The sequence below is a fragment of the Marmota marmota genome, unplaced genomic scaffold (assembly GCF_001458135.2).
Source record: "Marmota marmota marmota unplaced genomic scaffold, marMar, whole genome shotgun sequence".
Lineage (NCBI taxonomy): Eukaryota > Metazoa > Chordata > Mammalia > Rodentia > Sciuridae > Marmota > Marmota marmota.
In genome coordinates, this window is record NW_025999992.1 from 2083380 (window position 1) to 2102127 (window position 18748).

General features: G+C 47.6%; 1 protein-coding gene across 11 annotated transcripts in view; it reads right to left on the reverse strand.

Moving 5' to 3' along the window:
• Piezo2 (piezo type mechanosensitive ion channel component 2) overlaps positions 1 to 18748 on the reverse strand; it is a 349401-nt gene that overhangs the window by 25354 nt on the left and 305299 nt on the right. For 9 of the 11 annotated variants that reach the window (XM_048806753.1, XM_048806747.1, XM_048806749.1 and 6 more), the window contains 6 exons: positions 14679 to 14738; positions 10752 to 10918; positions 9575 to 9741; positions 4404 to 4571; positions 1665 to 2093; positions 797 to 1055 (listed from right to left, as the gene is read on the reverse strand). In XM_048806753.1, coding sequence (XP_048662710.1) covers positions 797 to 1055; positions 1665 to 2093; positions 4404 to 4571; positions 9575 to 9741; positions 10752 to 10918; positions 14679 to 14738 — 1250 coding nt within the window. The remainder of the gene's footprint in view (positions 1 to 796; positions 1056 to 1664; positions 2094 to 4403; positions 4572 to 9574; positions 9742 to 10751; positions 10919 to 14678; positions 14739 to 18748) is intronic. The other 2 variants (XM_048806751.1, XM_048806754.1) reach the window with 1 other exon arrangement.

The following is an 18748-nucleotide window of genomic DNA, read 5'->3' on the forward strand; positions in this document are numbered from 1 at the left end:
TTTTTTTTTTTTTTTTTTTGGTCACAGCAAGGAAAAGCTGACTAAATTAGATGTCTTACTATATGACCTTGTTTTAATTTGATGGCTGATTACTTGCTAGCCTACACTTGGACAGACACAGAGTGTCCAAGCTCTGCCCACACTTGAAGAAGCAGTTCCAGGGCTACTGGAAGTGAGAGTCAGGGAGGAAAACCAACCTTCTTCACAAACCCAAGAACACGAGGACGTGGGGCACGAGGCGTTCTGACATCTTCCCTGTGGCCTCTGTATTTACAGAATGGGGCAGGACAGGAATTGGACAACTGATTGGGCAGTTGGACAACTGATTGGCCTCTTGTCCCTCACGCAGAAGGAGAGTATGCTGGCAGCTCACCCTCTCGGCCCTTCTGACTGCCGTGTGCTCAGAGGGTTCTGCGGGGTGTGTGGAGATTGACTTTGGGTATGAAAATGGGGGCGGCACATGGTACACCCAGCCAGAGCCACTCTGTCTCGCTGCCCAGCGGTGGCCAGTGTCCCTGGGCACCAGCCGGCAGCAGGCACTCAGCTTGGTTCTGCTGTGTGAGTGGTTAATGCCACAGGTCTGGAACCAGCTCCAAGAGCCTCCCTGGCTCTCTCCAGTGGGTACGGTGGCCCCACTGCTCAGTCTTGCCCACGCTGTTTCCTCGTCTGCTAAGGGGAAGGACACCAGCACCTTCCTTGTGTGAGGAGTGGAAAGACACGCAGCCCTGCCAGTGCTAGGTAACTGTCAGTGACCATCATTGTGACCTGAGAAGGTCCCTGGCACTGACCGACCTACCTCGGTGTAGACAATGGCCATCATCCAGAACCGTCGGCTGGGCCGGGGCACCGACAGCATGGCCCAGAGGAAGATCAGAATGGGCAGCAAGAGGGTGATCATGGAGGCAGAGACCATGTGATTGAGGATGATCACGAAGTAGCACACCATTTCTGAGCGGGCCACCAGAGTGTTGTACATGGCGTAGAAGAGCAGCAGGAACCGGGGCTGGCCCACGTAGAACCTCTCGGACTCTTCCAGCTCATCGTCATGGAACATCCTGTTAAAACAAACCACGTGCTCACATCTGCCTCCCCTTTCTCCAAAACACTTAAGTTCATTGAACAGGATCCTTCCTGCAGCACCCCCCACCCAGCTTCCTGGGGCCTATATTCTGTTTGGGGAAGAAAACCTAACATAGGTTGAGTATCCTGTATTTAAAAAGCTCAGGATTGGAAATGTTTTGGATTCTGAGTTTTTTCAGATTTTGGAATATCTACATACAAAATGAGATATTGTAAGGTTGGAACCCAATTCTAAATATGAAATTTACTTCTGTGTCATATAACGTCTTATCCATATAGTCTGCAGGTTTTATACAATATTTTAAATAATTTCTGTGCAGGAAACAAAGTTTCATGGCATGCAATCGAGCACTTCCCACGTCATGTCAGTGCTCAGAAGTTCTAGATTTCAGAGCATGCTGGATTGGCGAGGGATGCTCAGCCTGCAGCAGGCTTTCCACAGCGGGGAACGTCTCTGGGAGGTGTTTGTGGAGGACGAGGTGCAGGGCTCCTGGCATGTGCACTGGTTCTCGGGGTCTAGGAGAGCTTTCCTCCACACCCAGCTAAGCAGGTGTGGAGCTGGCCTGGGCCTGGGCTGCCCTTACTTGTTCAGCAGCAGCTCGCTGGCCGTCAGCTCATGGGTCAGGGGCGGCAGGATGCTGGACTCCAGCTTGTCGGTGCGGCTGTCATCAGGGCTGACCATCATGTGGTTCTGGCCCCCAGAGTCATCCTGTGAGCCGAAGGACAGGTGCTCGAAGCTCACAGCTTTGCTGTAGGAGGGCGGGGCCTCCACGTCACCCTCATCGGTGGAGAACTGCGGACACTCCTCCTCGGGAGTGAGGCCGGCCTCCTCGGGGCCCAGATCACACTCAGCTTCCTCCTCCTCTTCTTCCTCCTCCTCCTGGGTGTCCCCAAGCTGGAGCTCGGGCTCGGGCACAGGGCCTACCACTTCCTCCTCTGCCTCGGCCTCCACTTCCTCTATGGTTTCCGTGGTCCCCTGGCGTGAGTAGAGCATGGTGCACTGCGTGGGCTCACTGTCAGGAGACAGGGATGGGCGCAGAACCCTGCCTGAGCACCCATCCCCCTCAGGATCTCTCCACGTGCTCAAGACACCTCAGAACGCCCAAGCAAAAGCATCAAGGCACGTGAGCAGCTCAGACCCCGCCTCCCTGATTCCCCCTGCTCACTTCCCCAGGACCCTGGCTCCTGATCCGATGTACAGGGGTCTCTGGATGCCAAGGAGGATGTGGGCACACACGTCGTTCAGAAGCAGAAGCACGTCACACGGCCCTCGAGGAGCAAAACCCACCTACGCACAGGTTCTGAAACAGCACGGAGAATCAGAGGCACAAGCTCTGGTGCATACTTCCAAATCAAGACTGCTCGGCACACCTACCGTCAGCGTCTCTGAAGTCGAGCAGAAGAGTGTGTGGGGAGGAGAAGCCATGCCGGTTTTGTTGTGTGGGTTTGGACCAAGATGTGTTCTACTCAGTCCTACGAAAGGGACCCACTCAGATCCAAGGAGGATGACTTGATAAATACTGGCTGAACTAAAAAAAGTCACCCTTCTCTGGTATTGGCTTTACCTCCTCGTTTCCCGCTCATGTGCCTTTCCCTTATCAGTGTGTAGCTCATTCGACTAAACTTCCACCAGCCTGCAGCCCACAGCCCTTTCTCACTGAGCTCCTGTTCTGACGTCTGCCATTTTCTCTTGCCACAGTGATCTCCCTCCCAGCCGTCTGCTGTGCCCAGGGCATGCTCCTGCTCTCCCTCCAGCACCCCAGTTTCCTTCTCCTACCAGCTCCTCCTCGCCTATCCTTTTCAGAAGCTGCTCTAGTCACAGCGTCAGTCCCTCCTTTTGCTGCCCTGCACTTTCCTCTTAGAGCCTTCTCCCCTAACTCCCCGTAGGTGTGTGCAGGGAGGTTAGAAATGGAAGGAGAGCAGCCATACCCACCACGTGAGTGGCACGCCTTCCATGACTGCCTTCCCCGACATGGGCAGCTGCCAGAGGGGCCGCACTTGTCTGGATATTTGGAGCCTGGAGGATGTGCTCCTTCCTGCTCTAGAGACGTACCCTAACTGACCGCCATGCGAGGGCAGGCTGCTTCCTCCAACGCTGAGGAGCTCAAATGCAAAGACTATCTGTTTAGATGTGTCCATGAGTGACGAATGGTCCTGGCACAGCCCTTCCTGGCATCCTGTGACCCAAGAACCCCAAAGTCTGCTCAGGTGTTCGGGCCCCCAGGGCTCTGGCCTTAAAGGACCGCATCAGGTAGAAGGTTCCTGGACTGTCAGGCCCACAGGATTTTTGCTAAGACTTACCTCAGTTAGATACAGCCTCCTAGGAAGGCCATGACATTGACCCCTCACCCAGGTCTCATCTGCAGTGTGACTGTAAACCAGTGGAAGCACAGTAGTCTGGGGTCATGTCTGGGCCCGAGGGGCTGAGGGCACTCCAGGTCTCAAGGGAGTGGAAGGCCCACAGAACTTGCATCTGCAGATATGTCCAAGCAGGAAGGCATTGCTGTCAACGCCAGGCCCTGCACCCTGCTGCACTGTGTCAAAATACAGGGCTGCAGAAAAAGGTGGCGCCTCTCTGATTTGCCCCACAAGTTGCCAGGGTGAAGTTCATTTTGAATTGGGTTATGTTCATCTCAGGATAAACAGTGGCTGATCTCCCTGCCGACCACTTAAGGCATTTCAAAGAAGGAGTTCTGGGTGCATGCAGATAATTTCATTCCTCAATGATTATTGTTTTAAGGGCAGGACTTAGTGATGAAACAAGCCAGGAGTAGTTTTTTCCAAATAAAACAAATTATAATCTACAAAGGTGATATATTTTACAGCATAATCACATTCTTTCCCAAAGCCAATGGTAAGATGTATTCTGACTTTTATGTCAGTTATGCAAATAAAACAGATTTATTCTGTATCAACTTAGAATGACCATAGATCCCAGAGTTTCCATATTTTTTTCCTGCTGTATGTATTTTTTTTTAATCATGAGACAAATGTTTTCTTCCTACTCCATGAGGACCGTATATAAAAGCTCTAAATCGAATGTAGGGAATATGATTATGTCTTTGGAAATGGAAAGTGTGAAATGCTTAAAAAATGCAAGATAATGTTGGCAATCAGGAACGTTAAGAAATTCCTAACAGACAAAAACCAAGGAGCAGTGAGCATCATGGAAAGCTGTCCTGGGACCAGGCTGCCTCTGAGGGCCGGGGCCATGCTCTGTGAGACATGCAAGTTCTTAAAAGAAAGACGAGGTGCATCCGAGGACTCGGGGCCACGCACGGGGGAGGTGACAGACCGGGAGGAAGCATGCATGAGGTGAGCACCTGGATGCTAAACTGCCACTGTCAGCTGACGAGGAGGACATGTCCATGCTGAGCATTTTACGGAGCCTAGGCCGAGCGCGCTCGCTCGTTTTAGGAACAGCGTCTGGTCCGTCTAAATCATCAAGGGTGGACTGCCTTGAGAACAGCATGGTGGCTTCAGTGTAGCAGCTAGCAGCGCAAACAGTCACAGAAACACAGAGTTAACACGCCAGTGTGCTCCAGGTCCACCCGGCTCACTGGCCCACGCACGGCCATGCAGTGACCACATGGACACCAGCACCAACCACCCAGGCAGGGAGGACCTGCCTGGCAGACACGAATCACAGGAGACCCCAGTTAAAAACACATTGGTGGTGAGGAAGTCCCAGGGGCACTCTCTGGTGGGACAGGGAAACGGAACAAAGACAAGTCCCAACAGTTCTTTCAAAGAGCATAATTTACATAATGAAAACTTGGCAATGGAGTTGTTCTTAACATCAAAGAAAATATATTTTATTTGGAATCGTTATCCTGAGTTATTTGAGAGGATTGATTAATCTAATTGCATGAGTAGAAATAACTGCTCATACAATTTGCATAGAAGATTCTTATTTTTTAAAAAAAATGCAGTCTCCAAAATGAGAAAGAGAAGCTCAAGAACGACATAACCAACTGAATTTTCCACCCTGTTTTCTGAGTGACATTCAGTTCAGCCAAACTAAACGCCTTGGGTGTAAGAGATGTTGGCTTTATATCCACCTGGACACCAACCAACATCAAAATAAAATCAAATGCTACAAAGAAACCAACAAAGGAGTTCCAGCAACACCAGGTCCATTTTGTCTGTTAATGATTTGTTTTGCTAGTTTTTATTCTGGATTGTGCCTGGGCCTGGGTGGAGGCCACTGCTACATTCATCCCTGGTGCCCAAGGGGACAGCATTGTGCAGGGCAAAGCAGGGTCTCCACCTGCAGGCACACAGCAGGCTCCCGGGGGGTTTCAGATGATGCTGCCCCCTGCATACTGGGGGACGCTTGTCAGAATGTTGTTAACGTGACTTGCAGGGATTTAAGGTAATGCTTTAGCTCTGGGAAGGTGGGTGGTACCAGATCTGACAAGTCAGCTGTTCAGAGTCGAGCTTGTGGTTTTACATCTGGATTGGAAGAAAACCATGAGGCTCCAGCCAAGGAAATGTGAACTCCTCAGTGAGGCTTCACGCTGGCCACCTACTGTGTGCTCACATTGAAAACAGGACATCAGAGCAGGAGCCTTGGAGGTGGAAGGGCCACACTGACAGGGCGAGGCCAGGGCCTGAGCACCAGTCTCCACAGGTGCTCCACTCCACAAATCCTGGGGATTTGGCGTGGAGTGGACCAGTTACTGTTTGCAGGTTTCAAGGCTGCTGAGGTAGAGTCTGGGAGTGTGGCTCAGACAGTGCGACAGGGCAAGTCTGCTGATGCCGGAAAATGGCCTTTCTCTCCTTCCCTTTCTTTATGCTGAAAATCAAGTCAAAGTACATTAAAAACTAATGGGGACGGTTGTGGTTTTCTAGCAGATTCTATATCAATCAACCATTTCAGAACCTAGGAAATATTTTGACACCATTTGTTAAACAGCAATCAATGAATTTAAATAGCTCCTGACTCACTATATCTGATCATCTGTATAGTTTTATATTTGTGATCTTGGGTGTACTTGATTTAATTATAACCAGACTTTCTTTTTCCTCCCATGCTTTTTGATTTGTAATATTTAATGACTTAATTGGACATATTGCATATTGTTATGCATAGGAATGACATATGATTATTTTATGGAAGATTTATTTTCAATTTGCTTTCTAATATTCTTTTTGGTTTCTTTGATTCAGAATTTGGTTGTGAAGCAGTAATTCTCCAGCCAGGCCCAAGTATGAGATTCAGGAAGCCTATGAAACCCTTAAATATCTTATAGAAAAAATCCATATTTGTGGGAATTCTCCCTTTCTGGAGATCATGTGGCTCAGGAAGTTCCAAAAATGGTTCATGCTGCTAGTCATGGTAATGCTGTGACAATGGGCACAGAGAGCTACTCCACGCATCTCCCCCTCATGGCTGAACTTAGAGGTGCGGGTGAATAGTATCCGTCTTATGGAGGCCAAGGAATAAAAAGGCAGATGAGTACACACTGTAAGTCACACCAGGGGAAAGCATGTTTTCTTGAAGAAATGATGCAAGGTGTAATACTCAGATCACAGAACTACATGCATACAGTTACCTTCTTCACTAAGTGGGAAGAAGTAATTCCAGGTGGGCATGAATATGACTTTCAGTTAAGTTAATCAGAGCTTTCTGTGACTTTTTTTGTTTTGAAATTCCAAAAATGAAAATAAAATTTTCAGTTTTTCAAATACAGTACCAAACCCACTCCACATTTCCCATGTGCGGAGGGGCACTGTACAAAGCGGAGGGTGGTAGCATTTATAAGTGCTGAGAAATAATGAATGAAAACATGAATGAATGAAAGTAATATCATTTGGGAAATGCACATCTAGAGAATCTCAGTATTTCCTTCATAATTACCTTAACTATTTGAAATGTCATTGGTCATGAGTAGGTTTTCTAAAATGTGTGGGCTTGGGGACTTGGGGATCCCGGTTCACCTTCTTTGGGTGCTATCACCAGGAAGGGAGCATGGGCCAGTGGCCAGTTTGCCAGGGACAGGCCTCGCCTCCCCACCCCACTGACACCTGCACCTGTGGCCTATTCTTATTACTGTTCTAGAGCTGGGATCAAACCCGGGGCCTCCAGCATGCTTAGCACACACTCTTCCCTGGTGGCCCCCTAGCCAATCTTCTTGTTCAGGGAAGAGCTACCATGAGATAAACTGGAACCCATGAGTGCCCAGGAAAATGGGGTAAAGACAGGTTTTACATTTTGGCTTAAAATGAATGAAAGAGAGAACAATCCATTTAATGACATCCATCTAAAGACGTAAAGAGACTTCTTGCTATAAGAACAAATTAAGGTTGGCAGCTTCCAAATAGAACAGTTATTTTGGTCTGCAAAAAAATAACAATAAACTACAAAATAATGACTTTGGTCTTAGCAAAGCCCATCTTCTGATGTCTTTTCTAAGACTAAAGCCCCCCTTTAGTCTTAGCTCCAGAAGGCACAGGCCCTGTCCTTCCTCGCCAATGGCAGCGCTGCACAATGCCAGGTGACTCTGGCATTACTAATGGGTCCAGAAACGAGTGGTGGGAAATGTGCATGTGCTCGGGAAGGAAGAGCACCAAGACAGTCTGGATCCTGGGACACATTTCTCTAACTATTTTTTTTCTAGGAATTAAAAAATTCCTAGATGGGATCTCAATTAGGAAACAGTTTGACCTCGAAACCTTGAGAGGTTTCTGTCCTTAACATTGCTTCTTCTCACAAGAACACTTAATAGCTGAAATATCTGTGACTTTGGAACATATAAAGAATCAAAGATTATTCCCAAATTAAAGAAGAAATACAATCTCATTTGTTTATCCCTGGAAGGACTTCAAAAGAATCAATATCTATTTTGAGAGGACAGGAAGGGATTATATCTATGCAGTTTTATCTGTAAAATATTACATTTAAATCAATATATGCATGGATATATAGTTTTAACATTAAAATGAGATCTCAGCATAATACTATTCTACACTTGAGCTTTCCATTCCAATACATATATCTGCATCAATAGATAATTATTGTGTAGCAGACCAGGCCGGTGCGGAGGCTCAAAAACAGTAAATTAGCCAAAGTTCAAAACAGCACATCAAGTTAAAAAAACAAAAACAAAAAATTTTAACCACCTCTGCCCACTTAGGTGGCAATTTTAATTTCCGGATCCCATTTGAGTTTGGTATTGATCAACCATCTCACTCCCTGCACCTACTTGTCTGGAAACTCAGTGTTTGTAAAGGACCAGGACTTCTCCCTGCCTCAGGCCCCACCGTGGTGCAGTGTGGCCAGCCCAGTCCAGAGCTGGATGGCAGAGGCAGAGGGCAGGCTCCCTGCTGCTCCACACCAGCAGAGCAGGAAGCTGTGGCCTTGCCTTAGGCTCGGTTGATCCACTTAGGAGATGACCCTTTCTTTATGGTTGTGTCCCAGAACTGAGCCCAGCCTAGAAGGGGTGCTATGGCATGTGTAAAGAGAATAATTAATCCACACATGTCCTCAGTGGTTCTGTTCCTGACCTAGGAAATGACCACAAGATGGACTCGCTGGGCTAGTGAATCACCTAGGTGATGCTGTTTTTCCTCCTAGGACAGAGACTCCTGCTGGGACTCAGGGGCCAGTGTGGCACACTCCTCAGCAGCAAACCAACACCTGGGTGCAGAGTCCCCAGGCTCCTAGAGGAGTCACACACTGGCCTGGGATGCAGGGAGAGGCAAGCAGACAGCACAGCACTACAGCTCAGAGCTGGGCTCGGGGCTGAACCACACGGCTTGGATCCTGGGTCTGCTTTATCATTAAGTTTCCAGCTACATGGCTGAGTGAGTCTCTCAGCCTGCCCTTAACTGAACCTTGTAAAATAGAGATGACATCAGCACGCATCTTGCAGGATCTGAAAAGATAGCATGAGGCCACCCAGGAGCAGTGTCCAGTGCTGGCCCGTGGTGGACATGTACTGCACAGCCACTGTTGGCCCTGGATCACCTGCCAATCCTGCTGTGGAACAATGCAAGCACTCCTAGCACTCAGGGATGGTGGAAGCTACCAGGATCGTTTCTGGAATTTTTATTCTAAGCCCTAAAGTAACAATTCTGAAAGGAAATATCCAGGATAGCAACAGAAGGTAGAAAACCCAAGTATAGAAGACACTCTTGTGGAATGGTCATTCTGAGAGGCAGCAGAGACGCAGTGCCTGGCATAAACCATAATTTGGGGACGGGGAAGGACCAATCTTGTTCACCTCTGGCTTGGAAATCTCGATACCATTCCTATAAAACACACGAGTGTTTCTTATCCTTTGTGATTGATATCTGTTTTTATCTGGTGTGGTCAGGTGAGGACAGTTCTTCTGACATAGCTCTGTGGATGGAGATCACCGGCAGGGGTTGGGATACCATGCAAATTTTTTATTAACTTCCACCTCATTCATTCATTCATTTCTCATATTTGATGACGTCTACCTCATCACATAGGCCAAAAGCGAATGCTTTTCAGAAAGTGAAATACCTGGAGATACTGTCATGGGAATCTAAGCTATCCATCCTGTGGGCTGTCTGGGCCCCCGGGGCTGCTCCAGGCCGCTCGTCCAGTGTGTCCAGTCCCGACTCCCTGGACAGGTTCATGATGTGGTTCTGATAGTACATGTGGATGCTCTCCCGCGTTGGGACGTTGCCCTGCAGACAGGGGACAGGTCTCAGTTCTTACGGAAGCACCTGCCCATGAGCCACCTGCCATTTCTCAGCACACAGGCCAACCTGGAATATGGACTAACGTGATGTAGGCAGGTTGGGATTGATGTCACCTCATGTAGGGTCACTCATGCCACTCAGTAGTACTAGGAATTCTAAACAAGAAATCCCTATATTATGTACATAGCTTTGCTAAATCTTATTAACTCTTCCAGAAATGGACATACCTACATGACTACTGTATATTTTATTTCTCTGTACAATATGATAGTTTTTCTAGAAGAAGTTTTGATCAAACTTCCCATACTAAAACTATAATTCTTCATAGGACACTGCAAAGTCTATAGGCATGTAAACTATGGTGAGGGAATCCAGCCCAGTCCAGAGCTGGATGCCAGAGGCAGAGGGCAGGCTCCCTGCTGTTCCACACCAGCAGAGCAGGAAGCTGTGGCCTTGCCTTAGGCTCGATCCACTTAGGATCCATTTTTGAAGGTGCATGTGGTGTTTGACTATTTTAATCCTGAGCAGGGAATAGATTTAAATACAGAAAAGCAAGAATTTATGTAATGACTACCTGGAAAGAAAGGATTTTGTCTTACCTTATTTAGAGTTTTAGATACAGATTGAGAATCACTAGTCTGAAATCTGAAATGCTCAAAAATTAGAAGCTCTGAGTGCAGACATGTTGCCACAGGAGGCAAACGCCATGCCTGACCTCAGGTGCTCTGCAATTAAAATGTGTGTGCACTCACAAAGATATGGCACTGAATGAGCTTCAGCTGTATGTGGAATATAAATGCCTTTCATGAGTAGACTTGGGTCCCCGTGCACAAGGCATATCATTGTGTATACACCAACGTTCCCAAATCCAGAAAAACTGGGCATCTGAAACACTCCTGGTCCCCAGCACTTAGAATCGGGCGACATAACCTGTGTGTTGAATTTGAAAGCCCTTTCAGTGTGGAAGAAGCAGAGGGATTGTGCCCACAGGGTACCTTCTTGATCTCCCTGGTCAGCATGCACCTCTCGATCCTCAGGACGGTGGATATGTCAATGTGCTCCCTAGAGATGGAGTTGAGCCAGGTGGTGAAGCTGTCCACCGTTGCCAGGAACAGCACCCAGGTGAACTTCAAGATGTTGAATATCCTCTTGATGATATTATCTGGAGGAAGAGCACAAGATTGCAAGGGAACAGAACACCATGGCTACCGTGCTGTCCTGTGGCACAGTGGGGTTTAACTGGAGCCAGGCCTGGTGTCTGCTCTGCACCCAGGGAAACAGTGGGGCCCCTGATCTTCAATGTGACATGGAGGAGGCCCACAGCCAGGAGGCCACATGGGGACTTACACACATAGGGGCCAAAACAAGGCCAAAGGAGGGTGGAATTTGTAATGTTTGACCAAATATCAGTCAAAATGGGTTCAACTGCAGTTGTCCCTCAAAAAAAAGGAGATTGTTCTAGGACTCTGTGGATAACAGATTGTACAGTGTTCAAGTCAAAAGGTGCTGCGTTTGCAAAGGGCCTGCACACATCCTCCTGTATGCTCTCAGTCATCTGTAGATGACATGATATCTGATGCAATGCAATTGCCAGGTAAGCAGTTGTCATACTGGGTTTTTTAGGAAATAAGGACAGGAAGAATGTCTGTACATGTTCAGTGTGGATGCAGCTGTTTCCTGACTCTTTCTGATCTGCAGTTGGTTGAATCTGTGAGAAAAAGAACCGTCATACATGGAGGGCTGACCCTAACAGGTTTACTAAGGTAGAGACTGCATTCAAAGATGACTCTGTCATTGGTACTGATAGTCTGTCCAGCTGATCAGGGCTTTGGAGGGCCTTCTGGTTTTCTCCTGTTCTTCACCATTGACTCTTCTCACTGCACGTGCCTTGCAGTTAGACCACAGCAGAACTGTCACTAGACAGCTCAGTGCACAGAGTGAGTCTGTGCCATCCCTGGGTCTCCATCATGCTCACACTGCACTGTGCTAACTATGGCTTCTGCAAAGGTGTCAATCATCCCCTGTCAGCTGAAGCCCTAGGTTCCCCATGTCCTTGTGTCTTTGTCCTTGTCCAGGACCAGGGAGCTGGAGAGCTGCAACGTGGGAGCTGAGCTGACTCCCCTGAGCTCAGGTCGTGGACAGCTGCCCAGGTCCACAGAGGGTTAAGCCTGAGCTCCCTGACGTCGTGGAAGGCGGAGGAGGTAGCACAGTGGTGACCTCACCTTTTGGAATATTCATTAGCCTCAGAGACGAAGGAAATCCCGTCACTGAGACAACATGAGTGAACGCTGAGGACGTTATGTCAAACAAAATAAGCCAGATGAAGAAAAGCACATGCTGCAGGGTCCACACGTGGAACCCACAGAAGCAGAGAGCAACCGGGTGGGCAGGCGCGGGTAAGGAGTGTGTGCAGCTGCAGGTGGAAGCTACGTGGAAGGTCACTGGCTCAGAGGGACCAGGGACTGTACAGCCCTGAGGTGCACCACGAGGACCAGCTAAGGGTGCCGTATTGTATGCTGGGAATCTGCCATGCAGCCCACTTGAGGTGCCCTTTCCACACACACAGGGTCACCGCGGGAGGTGTGGCAGGCTGATTTGCTGGAACAGTCACTACTTCACCATGTACATAGAAACTGCATGTCGTGCACCGTGAACATACATTCTGACGAGAGAAGAAGAGTGAGCGCAGCCCGCTACCATGTGACCTGCCTGCCCTGCTCACTCAGGTAGACCAGGTCTCCTCAGCCTGTGGCTGCAGGGTTGCTGAGCCCGACCCACTGCAGGCAGGCCTGACATCCATGACCCATTCTTGCTCTCCACTAACGCTCTCTGCTCCGAAGGCCACAATGTGAGTCAGAGTTGGCTTTGTAAAGAAAAAGTACGGCCACTTCTGAAGTAGGTGGCCTAGGAGGAAAGCAGAACTTCTCTCAAAGATTTGCTCTTTTCAAAAGGAGAAGCATCACAGGCAGCTTAGCTGTGAACTTCCTGGCCTCTGGACAAAGTCCAGATGGGCCAGCTGGAGACAAAGAAGAGCTCAACGGTTTTATCCAGCAACAGATGGGGTTTGGAGGTGCCGGCTGGACCCCAGGAAGACAGTTGGTGATCTGGGAAAAAAGTTGGGAGAAAGACCTGGAGAGAAGGCCCTGGGCTTCCCATGTCATCCGGGCCCCGGAGCAACAGCAGGGTGGAATTGTGATGTCTCACGGTCCCTGTGAAGGTGTTTCCTGCCACCTCTGCCTCCCCTGAACCTCTGCAACCATGTCCCACATCACAATCTGACACAGATAGCGAGGGCCTGCTTGGCTGAGCCAAGATGCACAGGTGGAGAACAGCGGCCACAGAGGCTGAAGGCAGCGACTGTACACAGAAGGCGTTGGAGCCGAGGGACATCAACCCTTGGGCTGTTCTCTCCACTTCCTGTCCTCCCTGGGATCGTCTCCAGCCAGTGTGTCACCCACACCAGTGTGGACAGAGCCTCGGGCTGCTCAGTGTAGACTGCTTCACTCTTCTCCCAACATGGACCTGATGTTAGAAGTAAGATGGCGGCACTGCAGAGGTGAACAATGCACGCTGGGACGCCCCGTCACTGACGCGGAGGTAGGGTTTAAACTTTACCTGTATTTAACCACAGAGGTGGTAGGGCAGAGGCATTCAGAGCACAGACTCTGGACCCAGACTCCTTGCTATTGATCCCTAGCCCTTTGTGGTCGTATAGGCCTGAGAAGTTAGTGCATCTCACTCTACCTCAGTTTCCTTATCTGTTAAGTGGCAACGAGAGTTTTTGAGGGGGTTGAACCAGTTGATATGGCTACAGGTCTTGGAAAAGGGCCTGGAAAGCAAGATGGGCATCTCATGGGTCAGTTGCTATTAGCAAACAAAGCTTGCAGGAAAACGGAATATCTGGTTTCATGGATCCAGTTATCCGGAAAAGGAGGGTGTGGGGGGAGGACCATGAAGGTGCGAGGGTGCCTCCTTCAAGTCTCACTAAGTGCCAACTGGAGTCTCAGATGGAGTCTCAGAGCTGTCAATCACAGGCTGACACCGCGTGCCCTGTGGGGGAACTGGGAAGCTCAGGGAGGGGCTGTGTGCAGACCTGGAGAAGCTGTTGGGGAGATGTTTGGGTTCTCCTGTTTGCTTCTCATCCTTCTCGGAGAAAACGTCTCCAAATCATGAGCTTGGTGAAACCCAAGCAGTACCTTGACTGGGCCTGAAGTTTGCAGATGGGGGTCCTGTCCCTTGATGCTATGGCATCTCTAGCAAGTGGCTCCATGGGACCTGTTTTCCCCCTTTACAGCAGGGCCACAGGACCCCAGCTTCTAGAGCACTTTCCACTCCCACATCTGCTCACCTGTCGCTTAATTCCTTCCTTCAGTGCTTTTACAAACAATAAAGGACTGCATCTTTCAAAATAGCTAAAAGAATTTTGAATGTTCCCAACACAAAGAAATGACAAATGTTTGCAGCGATGGATGTGTTACCCCCCAAATTCCATTACTAACCATGGTAGACATGTAGCTAGATATCACCTGCACCCATGAAAATGCACAGTTATTATATATCAACTAAAAAGTAAATGTAATAGATTATGCAAAACAATAAAGATTGATTGCCAGTTCTATTCCTGCCATTATTCTGATGGCTTCCAGGGGACACTGGGATTTGTTCACTAAAACCCTCTCCTGGGCACTTGCACAGAGGACTTTTCAAACAGACACTAACCCAGCATTCCACCCGGCAGCACAAAGGCCAGGGGTGCTTCTGGAGCCGCTGCAGTGGAGATGAGATAAGAGGGACGCTGGTTATTTAGCCGCGGTCCCGAGACAGAGCTGGTGCATTACTTTTCAGGAGCCTTCCATATGTGACTCCTGGGCAGCTCTCATTTCCACACTCCCCACAGCGCACGCCTGTCTTTAGCCTGTTACCTGGTCCATCAGACTTCTTTTTGACCGGTTCGTCCTCTCGGTCTTCCCATTCCACCGCACCTGTCGAGGTGTGCCACAAAGATGAGTTAGGTGCCTTCGGTAATGAAATGCCAACGCTACTTTTCTAGATTAACAGAAGTTTATAATTCAAGGTAGGGCACTTTGCCTATTTTAAAAGTTCCTGGGTTACATAAGAATTCAATGTTCAAGTTTTCTTAAAAAACATTTTCTTACGCATGGCAGTGGGTCTTGGTGTGGCACGTCCCAGCATGGACAACCTGACGGACCTCACCCAGCCCACTTCGTTCTCCCTTGCTCCCGGCTGCCCTTCCTCTGCTCTGTTCATGGTCTCCCCTCTATTTTCAGGATACCTTCCCGCCCCCTTTTCCCTCCTTTCTCTCTGGCTTCCACAGAGAGAAACTGCATAGCTTTTGACTTTCTGAGTCTGGTTTATTTCACTCACCCTGATGCTCCAGGGTTCAGATGTTCTTCACTGTAGAGTTAGAATTACATGTACTGGTCAACTCTGGCTGGCTGATATTATTAGATGACAGCTTATGAGTTGTGCCTGGCCTTTGTATCTTTAATAGTTTGGAAGGTCTGCATAGAGTAATATTTTGTGCATGTAACAATTATGTTAAATTCAAATGTTAATGGGACAGAGCTCAGCCCCTTTGTGTACTTCCTACGGCCACTTTCACCCCACCTGGTAGAGTTGAGCAGCAGCTGAGACCACAGACTGCAAAACCTAAAACATGTACTATCTGCTCCTTCACAGAAAAAGTTTGCCAACTCCAGATGTACACTATGAAATCTTAATTTTTGATTCTTTGGAAAGATGTTAACACATTTTGGTTTGCAGTATCTGAATAAGACATCACAAGGTTTCAGTTTGTTTCTTATCCTATAATTTAAGGTTAAAATTGTCAGATCTAGCAAATAAAAATACAGGACACTCAGTTAACTTGAACATTTGACTTTCAGATGAACAAGAAAAACTTTTAATATAGACATATTTCATAAAAATGTGTGCAAATTAGACGTAAGCTAAACATCATTTATTCCTTAATTAGAAAATTCAAATTTAACTGGGTTTCTTGTGCCTTATCTGGAAGCCCTAAGACAGCAAATTTGAAAAGATGATCTGACTTCAGTTAACCTTTTCAAACTTGCTGTCTGGTCAATCTTATGATCCCACCTCATTTTCTACAGCTGCATTACTTCCTGCTTGGCCATCGAAGCCAACCTGCTCTTTAGTCTTCAGACAGGACCTTGGGCCTTTGGCCAGGGTGTCACTCTGTGCACGCTGCATCTCTGACTCGCTGGAGCACAAGCAATCCTGTCTCCTCCTGCTCCCCACTGTTTCCTCTGTGCTTAGGGTTTCAGTGGAGTTTGCAGTTCCTGGGCCATCAGGATTCCTTTTCCTGCGTTTGTCTTTGGGCTGGTTAAGACAGAGGGCGCTAAAGCCCAGGGTCTGGGATGGCCTCTAGACCCACTACTTCCTGAATGGCTGTGTGACCTCAGGCACATTACTTCCCTCTCTGGGACCAGTCCTGCCCATGTGCAAGACAGGCTAACTAAAAGGCCCCTGGGCTGTGGCAAGGAGTCCACAGCCACTGTGAGGAAGCACTGAATAGCACCTGCCCCTCAGGACACACTGTGCTTCCCATGTCCACAGGGACATGGAGGAAATGTCACCTTGATCCAGAAAGTGCCCAGTAGATCTTCCTTTGGGGTGTGAGTGTCTTTAGGTCATTGCTGTCTCTGGTTTGCAGGTAAGCAGCACAGCGCCTGCACTTGAAATCATCTTTATGACATGCAGTGCTGAGCCAACGGCAAGATGACCAGGGACACATTCTTGGAACTGGCCAAAAAGTGTCAGAAGAACAAGTGTTTGGGAATAACAAGGGTAGTGAGGGCAGTTTGCCTCGTTAAATAGTGAAGCTAACTGCATAGCTGCTAGACTCAGAAGCACGTGGCTCAGTGCTTCAGCAGGAGAGTGCAGCAGAACACGGAGCCCCAGTCACACCCGAGGACAAGCAGAGCTTGGTACCCACCAGAGTGGAACTTAACTCCAATAACGAGAAGAGCCACTTCATAAGTAGGGGCAACATAATTACGCATCCATGTGAGCGCTTAAAAATCATTTCTATTTCCTGGGATAACTAAAAATTTAAGATATAAATAAACTGAGTAGGAAATACAGAAAAACATGTGCTTAATTTTGAAGTGAATAGTAGGCACATCAATGTCCTTAAAATTACAATGAGAAATTGAGACACATGACATCAAAAGTTAAAACTGGTTCAGCTACAGCATACTATCACCAAGTCAGACTGTGAGTAATGAGCAAGAAGAACACGTGTGACACCAGTGACACCAGCTGAGAGGAAGGAGCCAGCCTCTCAGCAGAGCTACGGGGAATAGCACCGTGGTCACAGCTCAGATCACCTAGAAGACAGGAGACAAGAAAGCCCAGGCCCATCAGCCAGGAAGTCCACTAAACTCAGATGAAAACGAAAGCCATTTCCATTTCTCAGAAAGATGAAGCTGTGGCAAGAGGAAGCCCTTGCACCAGCCTTGTAGGAATCCTGGTGCTGAGCCCTCCTGGAAGATGTCTGTTAACAGTGAAGAGCCACGTCCCTCAGCCCAGTGACCCCGCTTCTGAGAACTGACTCCTATGGTGTGGGAAACGCACATTCTATCTTTGCTAAACATTTAAAGACACTCACATGTGACTATAGGTCAGTTTTTTTTGCAAGGACACCTATTACAGCATTGAGCATTAAGGCAAAAATCTGGATGCAACCCTACGTCCATTAAGGATGATGCAATAGAATAAATGATGCATATCTGTACTATAGAATCTCTGACAGCCATTAAGAAAAGATGATACAGGTTCATAAATACTTAATTGGAGAAAAGTTCTGGGGATGCTATTAACAACCGTACAGGAGAGACTCGTGGAGCATCAGCTCAGTTTTGAAAAGCCCATAAAGGAGACTTTTGCACATAACAAAGGGGTAGAAGCAAAGCCAGGGGGTGAGGAGTTGTCCCTTCTGTGCTAGGTCCCGAGGGTGGGGCCTGGGCCGATTGTGGCCTGCCTCCCCGCCACTGATTACTTGGACTGTGTATTGCTTTTGTCTTTTGAAACTAAGTAAAATAACATTAAAGTTGCCAGGACATATCAGGGGGAAGAAAGATCAAAAAGTAGAGAGGTTTTGCAACTAAAGTCACATTAGAAAATTATACCCCATTTGATTCAAATGTATGATATGTCAAGATCATTGTATTGTCATGAGCAACTAATAAAAAAAAAGCAAAAATGCTTTCTTCTTATTTTTGACTACCTTTTTAATTTTACAAGAAATTTGTAGATACATTTTCTTTGTAAATAATCAAAACAAAACACTTAATCTTGACCATACACTGAGTCTCCACTCTCCCAGAAGTGACTACTGCCACTAGGTACTGAGTGTCCTTCCCAATCTCCCTCTTGCTTGCAGACACCAGCACATTACATGCACCCATTAAAATACCAGGGCGTTGTTTCCTTTGTTTCGTGTATGGTTTCATTACGTGCAAGTAGTTTTGCAAAAAGTCTTTTTTCACTTAATAATATGCTGGGGATTGTTCTCCATGCTGATTCAAAGCCATTTGTGTCATTTTAAAATCACTGAACAGTATGATATCGTCTATTGATAACACAAATTCATTCAATTCTTTTTTTTAATTCTTTTTTTTAGTTATACATGGACACAGTATCTTTATTTTGTTTATTTATTTTTATGTGGTGCTGAGGATGGAGCCCAGGGTCTCACACGTGCGAGGCGAGTGCTCTACCGCTGAGCCACAACCCCAGCCCTCAATGCTTCTTTGTATGAACATTTAGGATGTTTCTAAATTTTTGTTATTAACCCATACGTCAGATGGATATTCTCAGATGTGAATTTGTGCACACGTACAGACATTCCTTCATCTAAGCCACACACCCACTGGTGTGACTGAGCTGTAGTATAATGTGGACCTTTGAAAATAATAGATTCTGACGCGTGGCCCTTCCAGCACCA